Below are 17,423 nucleotides of genomic sequence, written 5' to 3'. Positions count from 1 at the left end.
TACACACAATTTGCATAACATAATGGGAAACTTACCTATCCCAAAATTATTCCATATTCCACGGTCTGTCTATATAGAACACATATCTATCAATTTTTAATGGCATTGTAATTTTTGATGTTTTCATTGTAAACGCAGAACATAACAGTAAGGTGTAATAGATAATTTATGAATAATCCCATGGGGTTTTCTTCTGCTGGACCTTTGGGTTTAACATTTTATTATTAAAGCCTTGGCCTAGTGGTGGATCCTTTGATTTCAGCTCTAGTTCCCTTAGGAACGCCGTTCTACCACAAATAGAACTTAGAAAGGATAGGGGGATAAGATGTCTAATCGAGGGGGTCCTGTAAAATTTGTTTTACAGGAAAATATATAAAGGACACCACGTAGGTGTACGTACAGTTTACACATATGAGAGGAGGACTATGCGCTCAGCTACAAACTGTATAAGGCTACAAAAACCAGTGTGTGGCTTTGGCTGGCCTTTCACAGTAAGTAGGCCCAAATTAGTTTAACAGGAAAAAAAGAAACCTACACCACCTATGTACGCACTTATGCACTTACACTTATGAGAGGACAATACGCAACCTGTATAAGGCACTGTAATCGTATAATGGCTTTTCGTGCTCACCATAACTAGCTTTAGAGTTGTTGTACACCCAACTGCAGCAGTGCAGAATCGCTGTGTAGTACAGCCCAATACAGTATTATTAGGCACTAATAGCAGGTGACAATGGCTTTAAGTGCTCAGCCAAACTGGCCCCTATAAGCTTTAGAGTTGCTGTACACCACTGCAGCAGTACAGAATCGCTGTGTAGTAGAGCCCAATACAGTATTATTAGGCACTAATAGCAGGTGACAATGGCTTTTAGTGCTCAGCCTAACTGGCCCCTATAAGCTTTAGAGTTGCTGTACACCACTGCAGCAGTACAGAATCGCTGTGTAGTAGAGCCCAATACAGTATTATTAGGCACTAATAGCAGGTGACAATGGCTTTTAGTGCTCAGCCTAACTGGCCCCTATAAGCTTTAGAGTTGTTGTACACCCCACTGCACCAGTAAAGAGTCACTGTTTATTTTGCCCAAAAGTGTACTTTCTCTCTCTTCCTTCCCTGTCAGTGCTTTTCTGCAGTGATTTGGGCTTGTGCTGAATCGCTGTTGTCAAGCTGTTTTTCTGTGCAACACACACAATGCTCTCTATCTGTCTCTGCAATGAAACGCTCTCTCTGAAATAAAACGATGTAATGGCTGGCCGCAAGATGGCTGCCGATTATGTAGGGCTGTGACATCACAGGGATGGCTGGCTGCTGATAGGCTTCATGCTGCATGTGATTCAGGGTCATCCCACTGACCCTTGTTCCCGCCTTCCCAGAGTTCCTTGCCCCATGTCCTCACATCTGGATCCACCATTTTAAATGCGCTGGAGCCTGAACCGGACTAAAGGGAGTTTAATGAAGCGATTCCATTCATCGAATTGCGGCACTATTTGGATTTGTTGCGAATAAAATTTTTCCTGAAATTTGTAACAAATTCGGATTCATCAGATTCGATTCACTCATCCATAATGAATGCCCCCCAATGTTCTTTTTTTCTTGCTTGCAGACTGCATGGAGGACAGGACTTTGCATATTTCTGGAACTGGCTTTTCCCCCGGAAACACCTTCGTCACTATCTGTGGTTCTCCCTGTACAGTGTCTGACAACTCGACGACAGCCACTGATCTCTACTGCTCCAACTGGAAACTAAACAGTAAGTTCATCAAATACTCACATATTGCAATGGACCCCAACATGGGTGGTGTACTGTACCTTCAACAAACGCACAACACTATATGTGTCCCAGAGGAAGTCTAGACCAAATTGTCTGCAGACTATTTATTTGGGTGGAAAGAACCTTTGCAGGGATTACATCTTTACAGATCTTGGAAACACGTGTTTAAAAGTTAATGAAATGATCAAGGAAAAGAGATTATTAATATTATTTTAGGATAGGAACAAACAAGCACAAATTCCTGTCCAAGGTGATTAGGGGTGCAGTTGTGTTATCAACACCCTAAAAAAAATGTGCCCCATCTTAATCTTTGTTAACCATTGGCCAGCATTCATAACGAAATGTTCCAAACGCTTTTTTTGCGCTGAGAGGGTGGGCCACACCCCTCGGGATGTCACAGCCACTCACCCTCAATGCAAGTCTATGGGAGGGGGCGTGGTTACCATAGACTTGCATTGAGGGGGCATGGCCGTTACATCACTAGGGGCATGGTCGATCCCCTCAGCGCGAAAACATTTAGTTCCGAATGCTTGCCAGTGGAGTACCCCTTTAAATAACTTTAAAGGCAAGAAAAAAATTGGAATGCACTCACCATCCAACAACGTTCTATTCAGTCATATGAAGGTGCAGGTTGGTGCGGCGGCAGGGGCAGGGGCAAACCGGGACAGGCTGTTTCACGCTGGACTGCGCTTCTTCAAGCCGGTGTACACCGGCTTGAAGAAGTGCAGTCCAGCGTGAAACAGCCTGTCCCGGTTTGCCTCTGCCACTGCACCGCCCGCACCTTCATATGACTGAATAAAACATTGTTGTATGGTGCGGTCCCATTTTTTTCTTGCCTTTAAAGACATTTTGGGTTGGGTATTGAGCGTCTGGCCTGGTAAATGTTGTGGATGGAATTGCACAAAGTTCTAAGCACACCTATCTGTGGGTGTGATGGCTGCACTTTGTCAACCTGCTAAGGCCTCTGGATGGAGTGTAACGGTGTTTTGTTTTTAGTGGCGGCTAAATCTGTTGGTGCCACATTCAGATGCATGTGTCCTCTATGTGGATGAGGAGACCTCTTGTTCCCTTCACCCTCAAACATGGTTAAGCCAGGCCCCTTATTGCAGTGACATAGCTTGGCCATATAGACAGAGATTGACCAAATGAGATGCTTTAACATGTTATAAATGGCTCTGCTATGTGAGAGGGTAGGTTGCATATTTTTTATTTTTGTATTTTTAATGGTTGGATATTTCCCCATTTCTGATCTCATGTCTTGGCTAATTCAAGTCTGAGAAAAGGATTGGTACGCGAGTCGTAGTGGTTTGTACATGATGGGAAATAACGCGACTCTGATTCTCTCCCATGGGAAAAAATAACATTGCTTTTTTACTGTGTTTGAACAATGAATTACGTGTTTGGGGTGAACAGCAGGAAACAAACGTCGGCGGCTGCCAAGTACAACACACGTTACACAAGGTTAATTAAAATCAGGTAACGTGATTAAAGGGGCATAAAAATCCCGAGTCTATTCAGACATTACACTATAGCAGTGTATTCCCACAGGACACACACTCAGGTTTATACCAGGATACATTCTACATTACATTACATACTTAGCAAGGTTCTTAAAGACACAGTACTAAAAAACTAAGTTGATAAACTCGTGGACAGTGCAGAAGAGATACAAGAAAATTTACCCTTTCAGCTCTGCTTTAAGACTTGTGCTGTCGGAGCTTTGGACAGTTTTCACACATTTGACATAAACAAGTAAAACCTGAATTGAAAATCAAAATCGTATTACACTTCCCCTCACCATACCCATATTTATCTGAATTTAAATACAGCGACCCCCCGACCTACAATGGCCCCGACATACAATCATTTCAACATACGATGGCCTCTCAGAGGCCATCGCATGTTGAAGGCAGTATCAACATACAATGCTTTTCTATGTCGGGGCCATCGCATAAACGGCTATCCGGCAGCGCAGACTGCTTCAGCTGCCACCAGATAGCCGTTTACGGTGCCCCGTGTGGTCCGCTGACGATCACTTACCTGTCCTCGGGGCTCCGATGCTTCCTCTTCTGGATCCCCTGCATCGTCGGCGCTCTCCATAGTCGTCATCACATCGCTGCGCACGCCGTCCCGTCATCCAATAGGAGCGGTGTGCGTAGCGACGTGATGGCGGCGACAGAGAGCGAGGATGCCGGGGAAGCAGAGGCCTTGCCGGAGCGGCGTGGACACCCCGGGGACGCGGCGACAGCGATGGACGGCGACATCCAGGGCAGCGGTGACGGTCCGAAGCGGCGGGGACACGTGAGTATAACTTCCTCTAACAGTGGTCTTCAACTTGCGGACCTACAGATGTTGCAAAATTACAACTCCCAGCATGCCCGGACAGCCGTTGGCGATCACTTACCTGTCCTAGGGGCTCCGGCGCGTCCTCTTCGGGATCCCCTGCATCGTCGGCGCTCCAATAGGAGTGGCGTGCATAGCGACGTGATGGCGGCGACGGAGAGCGAGGATGCCAGGGAAGCAGAGGCCTTGCCGGACCGTCGGGGACACCCCGGGGACGCGGCGACAGCGATGGAAGGCGACATCCAGGGCAGCGGTGACGGTCCGGAGCGGCGGGGACAGGTGAGTATAACCTCCAATACCAGTGGTCTTCAACCTGCGGACCACCAGATGGTGCAAAACTACAACTCCCAGCATGCCCGGACAGCTGTTGGCTGTCCGGGCATGCTGGGTGTTGTAGTTTTGCAACATCTGGAGGTCCGCAGTTTGTAGACCACTGTCTTATACTTTCCCTTGCACGGATCCCTCAACATACGATGGTTTCAACAAACGATGGTCCATTTGGAACGGATTACCATCGTATGTTGAGGGACCACTGTAATTAGCACATTATAAGTATGACACCAAGCTCTGTACACTCATAGGCATCGTCATGCAATTTTGCAGCAAAGTGTAACGCTTTGACAATGTGCATAAGCAAATCTTGCTAGTGGCTCAAAGTCTGACCCAAGAAGAGTCAAAAATGCACAACACCTTATAAAAATAAAAGGTCAGGAGGTGCAAAGTTCATACAAGTCACACATGCCTATGTAAACAGGCTCATATCACAAAATTGCCAAAAAATGAAGAGAGAACAAATCTCTTTAAATGGGCACTATCAGATTTGAAAACTGTTTTCTATGTTGTACATCTTGGCAAAACATTAACCTTTCTAATATACTTCATAAGAAATGGTATCTCCTTTTTATAAAAATCATGGCTTATTAAAAAAAAAGACCACTAGGGGTCCCCATACCAGCCAGAACATATTCCTGTCTGGCTACAGCATCATCTTTGTCCCAGCTGATGCACAGGCATGGACAAAGTCTAGGAATTTAAGACAGGACTAGCACTCCTCTGTGCTCACTCCTGTCCTATCAGACCGCAGCAAGAAAACAGAGAGGAGGGGGATACAGAACAGCCTGCAGTGATTGGATGAAGAGACTCAACACAGCACAGCAGACTCAGGGAGGGAGTGCATGCATGGTGAGTGAGGGCGGGTTGGCCCTTCCTGAGCAGTGGATATCAGAATGAGTGAGAAGCAGAACGGAGGGATTTGAGAAAAGCCAGACACATAAAAGAGACATGTCAGGAATCTGCATGACCTAGTGGGTAACATATATAAGCATTATTTTTTTTCTCTTATATGACAGCTACACTATAAACATGTGAGTTAAGGTGTTTGGCAGTGATTAGATCTGCAGCTGCTACTCTTCATAGGCCTTTATTAGAAAAAACATCCTGCCTATCAGATGGTAAGAGGGGTGATAGCATGAAGAAAAGTTTCTCTATTGCCCCTGAGGTTACAAGAGGCTTGTACAGGGGAATAAATTATGGTAACAGGCTGGGATGGGTAACATAGTAACATAGTTCATAAGGTTGAAAAAAGACCAGAGTCCATCAAGTTCAACCTATAACCCTAATGAGTCCCTGCTGAGTTGATCCAGAGGAAGGCAAAAAACCCTCATACTAGAGGTAAAAATTCCTTCCCGACTCCAAATATGTTATTATTCTCCAAAAATGCATCCAGACCCCTTTTGAATTCTTTTACAGAGTTCACCATGACACCTCCTCAGGCAGAGAATTCCATAGTCTCACTGCTCTTACAGTAAAGAACCCCCGTCTGTGCTGGAACTTTCTTTCCTCTAGACATAGAGGATGCCCCCTTGTTATAGATACAGTCCTGGGTATGAATAGATCATGGGAGAGATCTCTGTACGGCCCCCTGATATATTTATACATAGTTATTAGGTCTCCCCTAAACCTTTTTTCTAATGTAAATAACCCTAATTCTGATAATCTTTCTGGGTACTGTAGTCCTCCCATTCCCCATATTAGCCTGGTTGCCCGTCTTTGAACCCTCTCCAGCTCCACTGTATCTTTCTTGTACACTGGTGCCCAGTACTGTACACAGTATTCTATGTGTGGTCTGACTAGTGATTTGTACAGCCGTGAATTATTTCCTTGTCGTGGGCATCTATGCCCCTATTGATGCCCCCCATGATTTTATTTGCCTTGGCAGCAGCTGCCTGACACTGGTCACTACAGCTAAATTTACTGTTAACTAAGACTCCTAAGTCCTTTTCCATGTCAGTCATCCCAAGTGTTCTCCCATTTAATACATAATCCCAGCCCAGATTTTTCTTCCCCATGTGCATTACCTTACATTTATCAGTGTTGAACCTCATCTGCCACTTCTCAGCCCAAACCTCCAACCTATCCAGATCCATTTGTAATAGTGCACTGTCCTCTATTGTGTTAACCACTTTACAGAGTTTAGTATCATCTTTACTACCCGTCTACAAGATCATTAATATATATTTTAAATAGGACAGGGCCCAAGACTGACCCCTGTGGTCCCCACTAGTAACAGTCACCCAATCAGAATAAGTACCATTAATAACCACCCTCTGTTTCCTATCCCTCATAAAGCCATGCTGATATGGAGTCATACATTTATTTTTATCATGATATTCCAAAATAGCATCTCTTAGAAAACCCTCAAACAATTTACATACAACGGAGGTTAAACTAACAGGTCTATAATTCCCGGGGTCACCTTTTGTTCCCCTTTTAAATATTGGCACCACATTTGCCATGCACCAGCCCTGGGGAACAGCCCCTGTTACTATAGAGTCCCTGAATATTAAAAAAAGGGGTCTGTCTATTACAGAGAGGGGTAAGAGGGGTGATAACATGAGGAAAGGTTCCTGTGGTCCATGGGTTCATTTATAACTTATTAGGGATGAAGGGACTTCAGACAATTGACCCTGTGAAGAAATTCTTAAAGAGGTACTCTTTAAGAATTTTTTTTACTCACTTTATGCTAGAACGTTATACAGATTTGTAAATTACTTTTATATTAAAATCTTAATCCTTCCAGTACTTATCAGCTGTATGCTCCACAGGAAGTTGTGTAGTTATTTTCTGTCTGACCACAGTGCTCTCTGCTGACACCTCTGTCCATGTCAGGAACTGTCCAGACTAGGAGAGGTTTGTCCTTCTTTGGACAGTTCCTGACATGGACAGAGGTGTCAGTAGAGAGCACTGTGGTCAGACTGGAAAGAACTACACAACTTCCTGTGGAGCATACAGCAGCTCAGAAGTACTGGAAGGATTAATATTTTTAAATAGAAGTAATTTACAAATCTGTGTAATTTTTGGGCATCAGTTCATGTTAAAAAAAATATTTTTTCACTGGAATATCCCTTTAAATTTGTATTCTTATCTCAGTGGTTGGACCACGATGATCCGGAAATTAACGGAATGCACTGCACCTGCGTGGCCACTGCTCCATTGGCTGTCCGGGCATGCTGGGAGCTGTAGTTTTGCAACAGCTGGAGGCGCCTCAGTTGGGAAACACTGATTTAGAAGATAAAACAATTTTTGACACATACCGCCCCCCCCCCCCCCCCCCCATGGATAAAGGGCCTTATATAACTAAATCCTCCATACTTTTAGAAATACATCTCACTTTGTTATCCCCAGAACTATATAAACCCTAAACCCCATAAACCAGACCGTAATCTTCACGTTATCTATGAGTTATGGAGATAATGTTCAATATTATCATTTACCATCAGGTGGCAGTAAAGGAATGTCTTATTTTCACTCCAGTTGGTCTGCTGTACATTATCATTTTTAAGAAACAAAGTGGAACAAAAAATAAAATAAATTTTTTTTTGTGGAATTTTGTACAGAAATCTATATTTTGTACTGCTGGACGAGACAGGACGCGTATGCTTATTATTAGTAGCAGGCAGCTGCTGCATCGTGATGATGGGCATGCTCAAAATGCTGCGGGGACTGTGACTGTACCCATAGGATTAGGAGCGGGACGACGGTAACCGGTGATCTCTACCTTTTTAACCCTTTGAAAGCTGTGAGCAGGGACGCAATCAGGGCCCAAGCCTGCAGGTCTTCAGGGCTATCTGACCATAATCCCTGTTGGTAGGGCAGATTTAGGTATGCCGGGGCAACTGTTGTTAGTACACAGGATGATGATTTTTGTGTGGCGGTGGTCTTCTCAAAGAAAATCCCTGGGAGGTTTCCCTGTGTGCGTAGTTATATATGTACATACTGTATATATATATATACAGTGGTCCCTCAACATACGATGGTAATCTGATGGCCGTTGGCTGTCAGGGCATGCTGGGAGTTGTAGTTTTGCAACATCTGGAGGTCCGCAGGTTGAAGACCACTGGTATTGGAGGTTATACTCACCTGTCCCCGCCGCTCCGGACCGTCACCGCTCGTCACCGCTTCCTTGGATGTCGCCGTCCATCGCTGTCGCCGCGTCCCCGGGATGTCCCCGACGCTCCGGCAAGGCCTTTGCTTCCCAGCATCCTCGCTCTCCATCGCCATCACGTCGCTACGCACGCCGCTCCTATTGGAGTGCCGACGATGCAGGGGATCCCGAAGAGGACGCGCCGGAGCCCCGAGGTAAGTGATCGTCAGCGGACCACACGGGGCACCGTAAACTGCTATCCGGTGGCAGCTGAAGCAGTCTGTGCTGCCGGATAGCCGTTTATGCGATGGCCCCGACATACAAAAGCATTGTTGATGTTGATGCTGCCTTCAACATCAACTGCCTTGTTGAAATGATCGTATGTCGGGGACATCGTATGTCGGGGGGGTCACTGTACTGTATATATATTATTCCACAATTGAATAAAAAAACAATTAAAGCCTACCTGTCATATAACAATTAAAATTCTTCTATATGCTACTCACTATGTCATGTCTTTTTATGTGCATAGCTTTTGTATTTGGTTCATAAATCCCTCTGTTCTGCAGCTCACTCATTCTGACTTCCACTGCTCAGGAAGGGGCCTGTCCGAGGCAACACTGAGCCCGCCTTTACCCACCATGCATTCACTTCCTCCCTGATTTCGCTGTGCTGGGTCTTCTTATCCAGTCACTGCTGGCTGCTCTGTAACCCCCTCCTCTCTGTTTTCGTGCTGCAGTCTGATAGGACAGGAGTGAGCACAGTGCTAGTCATGTCTTTACTTTCTTATTAAAGGTTTTCGATTCGGACAGTGCCCATTGAAGTTGATTAAAAAATCCTTGAAAGATTGGTAGAAAAATATTACCCCCCCCCCCCCTTAAACCATTAACCACTTAAGCCACTATGATAAAGCTGTTTATTATAGATTCCATTACATAAAGACTTGTTATGTACAGGTACATCATGGTCATCTGACAGCTAGAGTCTCCCGCTACTAAAATGGGTGAGATCAGAGAAACTTCTTTTTGACCCATTAGATGCTGCAATCAATAGTAACTGAGATATCTAAGGAGCTTGACAGAGGGGACTTACAAAAGCCCAGGGCTGTATTTGCTATTAGGCACCCCTGGGCCTGTGCCTAGGGCGGCAGTGTTTAGGAGGGCATCACCTCAGAGAGAAAAAAAAAGAAATACTTTTCATGTAGCTGCTGTTGTAGTCTGGAGAAAATAAATCAATTGCCCTCTTTGGTTGAATCCACATGGGTGAGAACTGCTGTAAATTTTATCTGCAGATTTACAACCACAGTGGCTCATAATGTTGTGGATTTGGGATCTATTTCACCATTTTTTGTGTGGATAGGTGAATCTGCAAAAAAAAAAAAAACACATGCATATACACTGCTCAAAAAAATAAAGGGAACACTTTAAGTGGCTCCGGTGGAAAACTTTTTTTTTTTAAATCAACTGGTGCCAGAAAGTTAAACAGATTTGTAAATTACTTCTATTAAAAAAATCTTAATCCTTCCAGTACTTATTAGCTGCTGAATACTACAGAGGAAATTATTTTCTTTTTGGAACACAGTGCTCTCTGCTGACATCACGAGCACCGTGCTCTCTGCTGACATCTCTGTCCATTTTAAGAACTGTCCAGAGTAGGAGAAATTCCCCATAGCAAACATATGCCGCTCAGGACAGTTTCTAAAATGGACAGAGATGTCAGCAAAGAGCACTGCGTTCCAAAAAGAAAATTATTTCCTCTGCAGTATTCAGCAGCTAATAAGTACTGGAAGGATTAAGATTTTTTTTAATAGAAGTCATTTACAAATATTTTTATCTTTTTGGCACCAGTTGATTTAAAAAAAAAAAAGTTTTCCACCGGAGTACCCCTTTAAACAACACAATGTAACTCCAAGTCAATGACACTTCTGTGAAATCACACTGTCCACTCAGGAAGCAACACTGATTGACAATCAATTTCACATGCTGTTGTGCAAATGGAACAGACAACAGGTAAAGATTATAGTCAATTAGCAAGACACCCCCAATAAAGGAGTGGTTCTGCAGGTGGTGACCACAGACCACTTCTCAGTTTCTATGTTTCCTGTCTGATGTTTTGGTCACTCTTTTTTTATTTATTTTTTTATTCAATAAGTTTTTATTGTTTTCAAATCGTCATAAAGCAGAAATAACAGAAGTAACAGTTGTAAACACAGAAATACAAGCATGTCAACTAGCTGAACATATAACAGCCATATAAGGTCTAGTGCTTTTGGAGGCAACGCCCCCGGTTCAGTCTAGACAAACAGGTAAGAAAATAAACAAGGAATCGAATTAAGAGAAGCAATGGAAGAGATAACAAAACAAAAATAAGTTGATAGGATTTTAGGAAGCCACTATGCGACTCATTTGTATGCTAACCAGCTGTAGTATTGATCAGGAACAACCGACAGAAGCCAGTTACCATCAGTAGCAGCGCCAGTCCATCATTTCGAGGGTGTTGTAGGTTAGGCCAGAGGGAAGCAGGCTAACATGTAGCAAGTGTGGTAACTGCCTTGGGGTGTTGTGTAGGTGGGGTGCTGTTGTGTTGGTATATAAGGGGTTAATTTAACCCTTGTCACTCGTGACGCCAGGGTGAGGGTTAATACGCTGAGGTAAATCTTCGGCCTATAGCCAACCTTCCCAGAAATGATAGATGCGTGCATAAATGACTGAATGTCCACAGCAAAGATGAACTTGAACTTGCGTGAAACTCTACTGAGGTATTTACGGTACATCCAATTTAGGGGAGTATTTAGGTCCGGTGATCTTGCGGAGTTAACAGGGATTGAGGTAACTCACAGTTTTTGAGAGATGGCCGTTGCCGCAAGGCTTAGGCCTATTCACTGCTGATGACAGCTGCGCAGATCATCCTCATCAGCAGCGCAGAAACAAGAGAGAGATTAATGGCCGCCGCTCCCTTATATGGGCAGGGCCGTTTTGGATTGGTCCAATGTCAGCTGTCACTCACCGTTACAATGCATGGTGGGTGATCACCTGACTACCTCCAAAGGTCCTTAACTAGAAAACAATAGAGTTCTGCAACGCATCACGTGACCCGAAGGTCCTGCGACACTACAACAAGGTAAGTATACAATATATACATATTTACACTTAGAATTTGAATAATTTTAACTACTAAAGGGGTGACTAGGGGCTAACTATAGATGAGGACCCCACCGGTACCTAGGGACTCTGACTTTGGGGACCTCACCACAAGGTAACGGATGCAATCCGGTACCGAGACACCACACATGTATCAGTCATTCTTTTCACCCCTAAATATACACGCGAACGGGCGAGGGCAATGTGGGGTTGCAAGCCAACTCCCCCAACGCTTGAGAAAGGAGGGAAATTGGGAATGGGCAAAGGATCTCTGGTGGCCACACGTGAGATTCCCCATATTGACCACCTCTATTAAGTTGGGGACCTCCGGAGATCCGCTAGAAAATTTCCGCCTGAAGAAAGGGGTTGCTCTTTCTTCAGGCGGAAATCCTAGCGGAACACATAGCAGTCTATAGGAGACTGCAGTGTCCGCGCGGTCCTAGCATACGGAACTCGGAATCTCCGGGCGGAAATTTTCTGCCCGGAGATTCCGTAGTCTGAACCTAGCCTTACAAATATGTTTACTGTTATCGTAAATCCTTAATATTTGCAATGGCACATAAATACCCCTAGGTACTCATGCTGGGTCTAATGATAACCTAAGCTATCTTATAAAATGAGTAACCACTAGTGTTGAGCGGCATAGGCCATATTCGAATTCGCGAATATTCGCGAATATATGGATGAATAGTCGTCATATATTCGCTAAATTTGCATATTCGTAATATTCGCGTTTTATTTTCGCATATGCGAAAAATTGCGTATGCGGAAATTAGCATATACTAAAATTAGCATAAGCGAAAATTAGCATATGTGAAAATTAGCGTATGCAAATTTTCGCATATGCCCAAATTCGCACGCCAGTCTCACACAGTAGTATTAGAGCCTTCTTTACACCACACAAGCTGGAAGCAGAGAGGGATGATCACTGTGATGTGTACTGTGAAAAAAAAAATTAAATAAAAAAAAATTATTCGTAATTATGAATATATAGTGCTATATTCGCGAATAAAATTTGCATTGCGAATATTCACGAGCAACTCTAGTAACCACCCCAAAAAAGGGCAACCCACCCTCCACACTTGTCGTACTCTGCCCTATGTTCACAGAATAACTCAATATAAGCTGCAAAAGGAACGTACAGGATGAGGATCAGCGAATACAACTTACCGTATTTTTCGCCCTATAGGACGCACCGGCGTATAAGACGCACCCAATTTATAGGTGCAAAATCTAAAAAAATAAAGATTTTGAACCCAATAGTGGTCTTCAACTTACGGACCTCCAGATCTTGCAAAACTACAACTCCCAGCATGCCCGGACAGCCGTTGGCTCCGGGCATGCTGGGAGTTGTAGTTTTGCAACATCTGGAGGTCCGCAGATTGAAGACCACTGCAAAGGAGGTAATACTCACGTGTCCCCGCCGCTCCGGACCCGTCACCGCTGCCCTGGATGTCGCTCCCTCGCTGTCGCCATGTCCCCGTCGCTCCGGAACGTCTCTGCTGCCGGCCGGGTATCCTCGCTCTCCGTCGCCGCCATCACGTTGCTACGCACGCCGACGCACGTACGCGACGACGTGATGACGAGGAAGGAGAGCGCCGGCCATACAGGAGATCCCTGAACGGAGAAGACACCGAGGAGGCAGGTAAGGTCCCTCCCGGTGTCCTGTAAGCACTAACCCGGCTATTCAGTCGGGCTGTTCAGGACCGCCGCGGTGAAATCGCTGCGGTCCCGAACAGCCCGACTGAACAGCCGGGTTAGTGTCACTTTCCCTTCAGACGCGCCGGTCAGCTTTGATCACCGCGTCTGAAGGGTTAATACAGGGCATCACCGCGATCGGTGATGTCCTGTATTAGCCGCGGGTCCCGGCCGTTGATGGCCGCAGGGACCGCCGCGATAGGGGTGTATTCGCCGTATAAGACGCACCGACTTTTTCCCCCCAGTTTTGGGGAAGAAAAAGTGCGTCTTATACGGCGAAAAATACGGTATGTAATTCTTAACAAATCCTCGAGGTCAGTGGTCTCCAAACTGTGGACCTCTAGATGTTGCAAAAATACATCTCCCAGCATGCCCGGAGAGAAAATTAGTCAGAAGCAGTATGTAAAAGAGATTAAAAGGCTGCTAAAGGAGATCTGCCATTCATTTTGTTGTGATTTTTTCTTTTATTACGTACTCCAAAATCAATTCTGACTCCAGACTAGACCCCCAAGTCAATTCTGACAGAATTAAACAGCATTGGGAACTTCTAAAATCTGCTTTTTTTTTATTTCAATAACGATATTAAAAACAATGGTATAAACTCAGTCCAAAGGACCGAGGACAGTATGAAATGCCAACGTGTTTCTAGCTTGGACAGCTCTAAGTCTGAGGTAGTAGTGCGGTGAGGTTTTCTCTTTTGATTGCATACCCCAGAATTCATTTCAATTCCCAGACCATACCCCAAACCTAATCCAGGCCCTATGATTTATTAAAGAGTACATGTCATCAAACCATATTTTCTAAACTAACTCAGATTATATTATACGAACTACTCCTAACACCTTCCTTCCCTTAAAATTTTGTTTCCAAGTTTTAAAAAGCTCGGTATTATACCTTTCCCCTTGCTCACATTGTATGAGCTCCAGGCAGGAAAAAGTGGGTGTTCCCCAGCAGGCGCAACATCCCTGAAGCCTGCGAGTGCTGTGCCCCGCCATGCTCCGCACCCACTCCCTGAGTTTGGTCTCCTGCCAGGCCGGGAGGAGACCAAACTAACTGTTTGACTTGAAGCAAGGAACAGAACGCAGCCAACTAGTGGCCGTTTTTTCAATCACATCGAAAACATAACGGTCGAGAATTTTAACAGCAAGTAAATAGCAAAGTGTCTTATAATTATATAAGGAACAATATATTAAATGTTTAGTTTGTTGACAGGTGCTCTATAATGCTCCACTAGATCAGATCCTAAAATTAATTTAAACTCCAGATCATATCACAAAATTAATTCAGACCATAGATTGTACCCCAAAATAAATTCAGAGAGCAGACCAGATCACAAAATTCATTCAGGTCCAGATAAGGTCCAAAATTCAAGATTCAGACAGTACCCCCCCCCCCCATATTTTATGTGATCTCCGGTTCACGAGGTGTTCCCTCAAATACAAATATTCTTGATAAATACAGTGATCTCTCAACATACGATGGTAATTCGTTCCAAATGAACTATCGTTACTTGAATCCATGGTATGTTGAGGGATCCGTGCAATGGTAATATAGAATGTTATACTCACGTGTCCCCGCCGCTGCGGAGCGTCGCCGCTGCTCTGGTTCGTCACTCTCCATCTCCGTCATCACATCGCTGCGCACGCCGCTCCAATAGGATGACGGGACGGCGTGAGCGGTGACGTGATGACGACGAAGGAGAGCAATGGCCACGCAGCGGAGCATGAAGAGGACGGTCTGGAGCGGCACGGACAGGTGAGTGACACTCACCGGAACACAGCCGGGACACACTGATTGCCATGTGTGCTCCACATAGCTTTGTAGACATTAGTGTCGGCATTAAAGGGGTACTCCACTGGGAAACATATTTTTTTTTTAAATCAACTGGTGCCAGAAAGTTAAACACATTTGTAAATGACTTCTATTAAAAAATCTTAATCCTTCCAGTACTAATCAGCTGCTTTATGTTCCAGAGGAAGTTCTTTTGTTTTTGAATTTCTGTGGTCAGACAGAAAAGAAATAAAAAAAGAAAAGAACTTCCTCTGTAGTATACAGCAGCTGATTAGTACTGGAAGGGTTAAGATTTTTAAATAGAAGTCATTTACAAATCTGTTTAACTTTCTGGCACCAGTTGATTAAAAAAAAAAAAGTTTTCCAGGGGAGTACCCCTTTAAAGGAAATCTGTTATCAGTGTCACCTGGACTAAACCCTCGATACAGACAGGTAGTCCATCGGGTGCACCCCAGTCTGCCGCACAGGCGTTTTTGTTTTTTTTGTTGTTGTTGTTTGTTGCTGTTTTGAAATGATGCATGTAAATATTTCCTAATATTTCCATTAGATATTCATGTGTTGATAGGTCATTCTCCGGGGGAGGATCCTGCATGTGGATGTAACCACACTCACATGCAGAAACCAATGGCCGCAAGAAGTTACCAGTAAAAATTACCGCCAAAATTGTGCAGCCCTCAGCCCCTGCATATGGATATGGATTTGTCCTATGCTATTTCATGCTGCCCGTTGTATTAGATTAGTCCATCTGTGCTGGATTCTCTCCTTGCCCTGTAACAGTTTCCCTAGTTAGGTTACACTACCCACAGGAATAAGCCTGGTGGTGGCAATGTATACTTTGTTCCATCATTGCTAAATGACAGGTGCTTGATGCATCAGTGCACACGACATTGGGGATGACCATGGTGCTAACCTGTTCTTCATTCCCTCATTGCCACCCTGACCTATGCACATTTCACTGCCCATAGGGATAACCACAGTATCAACCGTTGCCAGATCTCACATAGCAGACACCTTCCAGGCAGGGCCGGCTCTGCCTTTAGGAAACATAGGCAGCCGCCTAGGGCACCCTCTTGATGGGGGCGTCGCTCTGCCCACTGCAATAAAGTTAGCCAGCATCCGAGCACCCACTCATCCGAAGCACCTACCCATCAAGCAAAACTCCCACCCCACTTGTATTATATAATCGGCATTTTTCAGCCTGCTGAAGGAGCGCAGCACCACATCTCAGGCAGACAGGGGCGATCACTATGGTCAGGTCCATCCACCATCCTGACATCGCGCGCCTCCATACATCAGTAGGAGCCAATGGGCGGGGTGGCAAAATTAGTTTTCGCTTAGGGGGGCAAAAATCCTTGCACCAGGCCTGCTTCCAGGTCAGTGTTTCCCAACCAGGGCGCCTCCAGCTGTTGCAAAACTACTACTCCCAGCATGACCGGACAGCCTTTGGCTGTCCGGGCATGCTGGGAGTTGTAGTTTTGCAACAGCTGGAGGCGCCCTGGTTAGGAAACACTATTCCAGGTACTTCCACCTTGTCTAAAATTGGTAAAATTCTAATGAACCTATATGTCAATAATAAGACATTGATTGGTATATTGATGAGAATGACACAAAGGAAACAATACTTCAAAGTATTTCCTATACAATAGCACCAGTGTTTTTAAATATTTTTTTTTTAAGACCATTATTATTATAGGGGGAGAATATTTTCCTAGGAAAACATCTCCATGCAATATTTATTAACGTGAACCTGCAAGCGTCATCGGCAGCTGGGCTCATGACAAAAGAATTATCAGTCAAGGAAATCTCCTGTCATCTCTGCAGCGTGCGATGATATGAAAAAGACCCCGGCTGCCAAAGAAAACGGAGCCGCGCGCTGCAGCAGTTATGCAAAATATCTCTAATCCCATTGTTTTCCAGCTGTCTGCGTCCCGACCACAAGAGGTCGGATTGTTCCCACTCCATCTGGACAGAAACGTCTCTGCAGGAGCCGAGGAAACTGTCAGGCGAGGGGGAGAGGGGCGCGAGTAAATAGCAGAACATACATAGTTACCTTCCCAAGCAGCCACGAAGTAAACATGAGATCACACAACTGGATGTGGAATCTTGGAATTTTTTTTATTTAACAGAAAAAAAAAAGAAAATCTGAAATGGAAGGCATGATATGATCATTTTAGACATTCTACAAAAAGAGAAGTCCCTGCCCGTAAGAGGTTACGCTCTACAAAAGAAAGGGCTCTGCCCATAAAAGCTTACACTCTA

At 44.6% G+C, this 17,423-nt stretch overlaps 1 protein-coding gene across 5 annotated transcripts in view; it reads left to right on the top strand.

Annotated features, from left to right (window-relative positions):
* PKHD1 (PKHD1 ciliary IPT domain containing fibrocystin/polyductin) overlaps positions 1–17,423 on the top strand; it is a 707,308-nt gene that overhangs the window by 108,763 nt on the left and 581,122 nt on the right. For all 5 annotated transcript variants that reach the window (XM_056564010.1, XM_056564009.1, XM_056564011.1 and 2 more), the window contains one exon: positions 1,602–1,748. In XM_056564010.1, the coding sequence (XP_056419985.1) occupies positions 1,602–1,748 (147 nt within the window). The remainder of the gene's footprint in view (positions 1–1,601; positions 1,749–17,423) is intronic.

This window comes from Hyla sarda, chromosome 3, assembly GCF_029499605.1.
Source record: "Hyla sarda isolate aHylSar1 chromosome 3, aHylSar1.hap1, whole genome shotgun sequence".
NCBI lineage: Eukaryota > Metazoa > Chordata > Amphibia > Anura > Hylidae > Hyla > Hyla sarda.
Note: the sequence above shows the minus strand (reverse complement) of the source record. Positions and strands in the feature narration are given on the sequence as shown.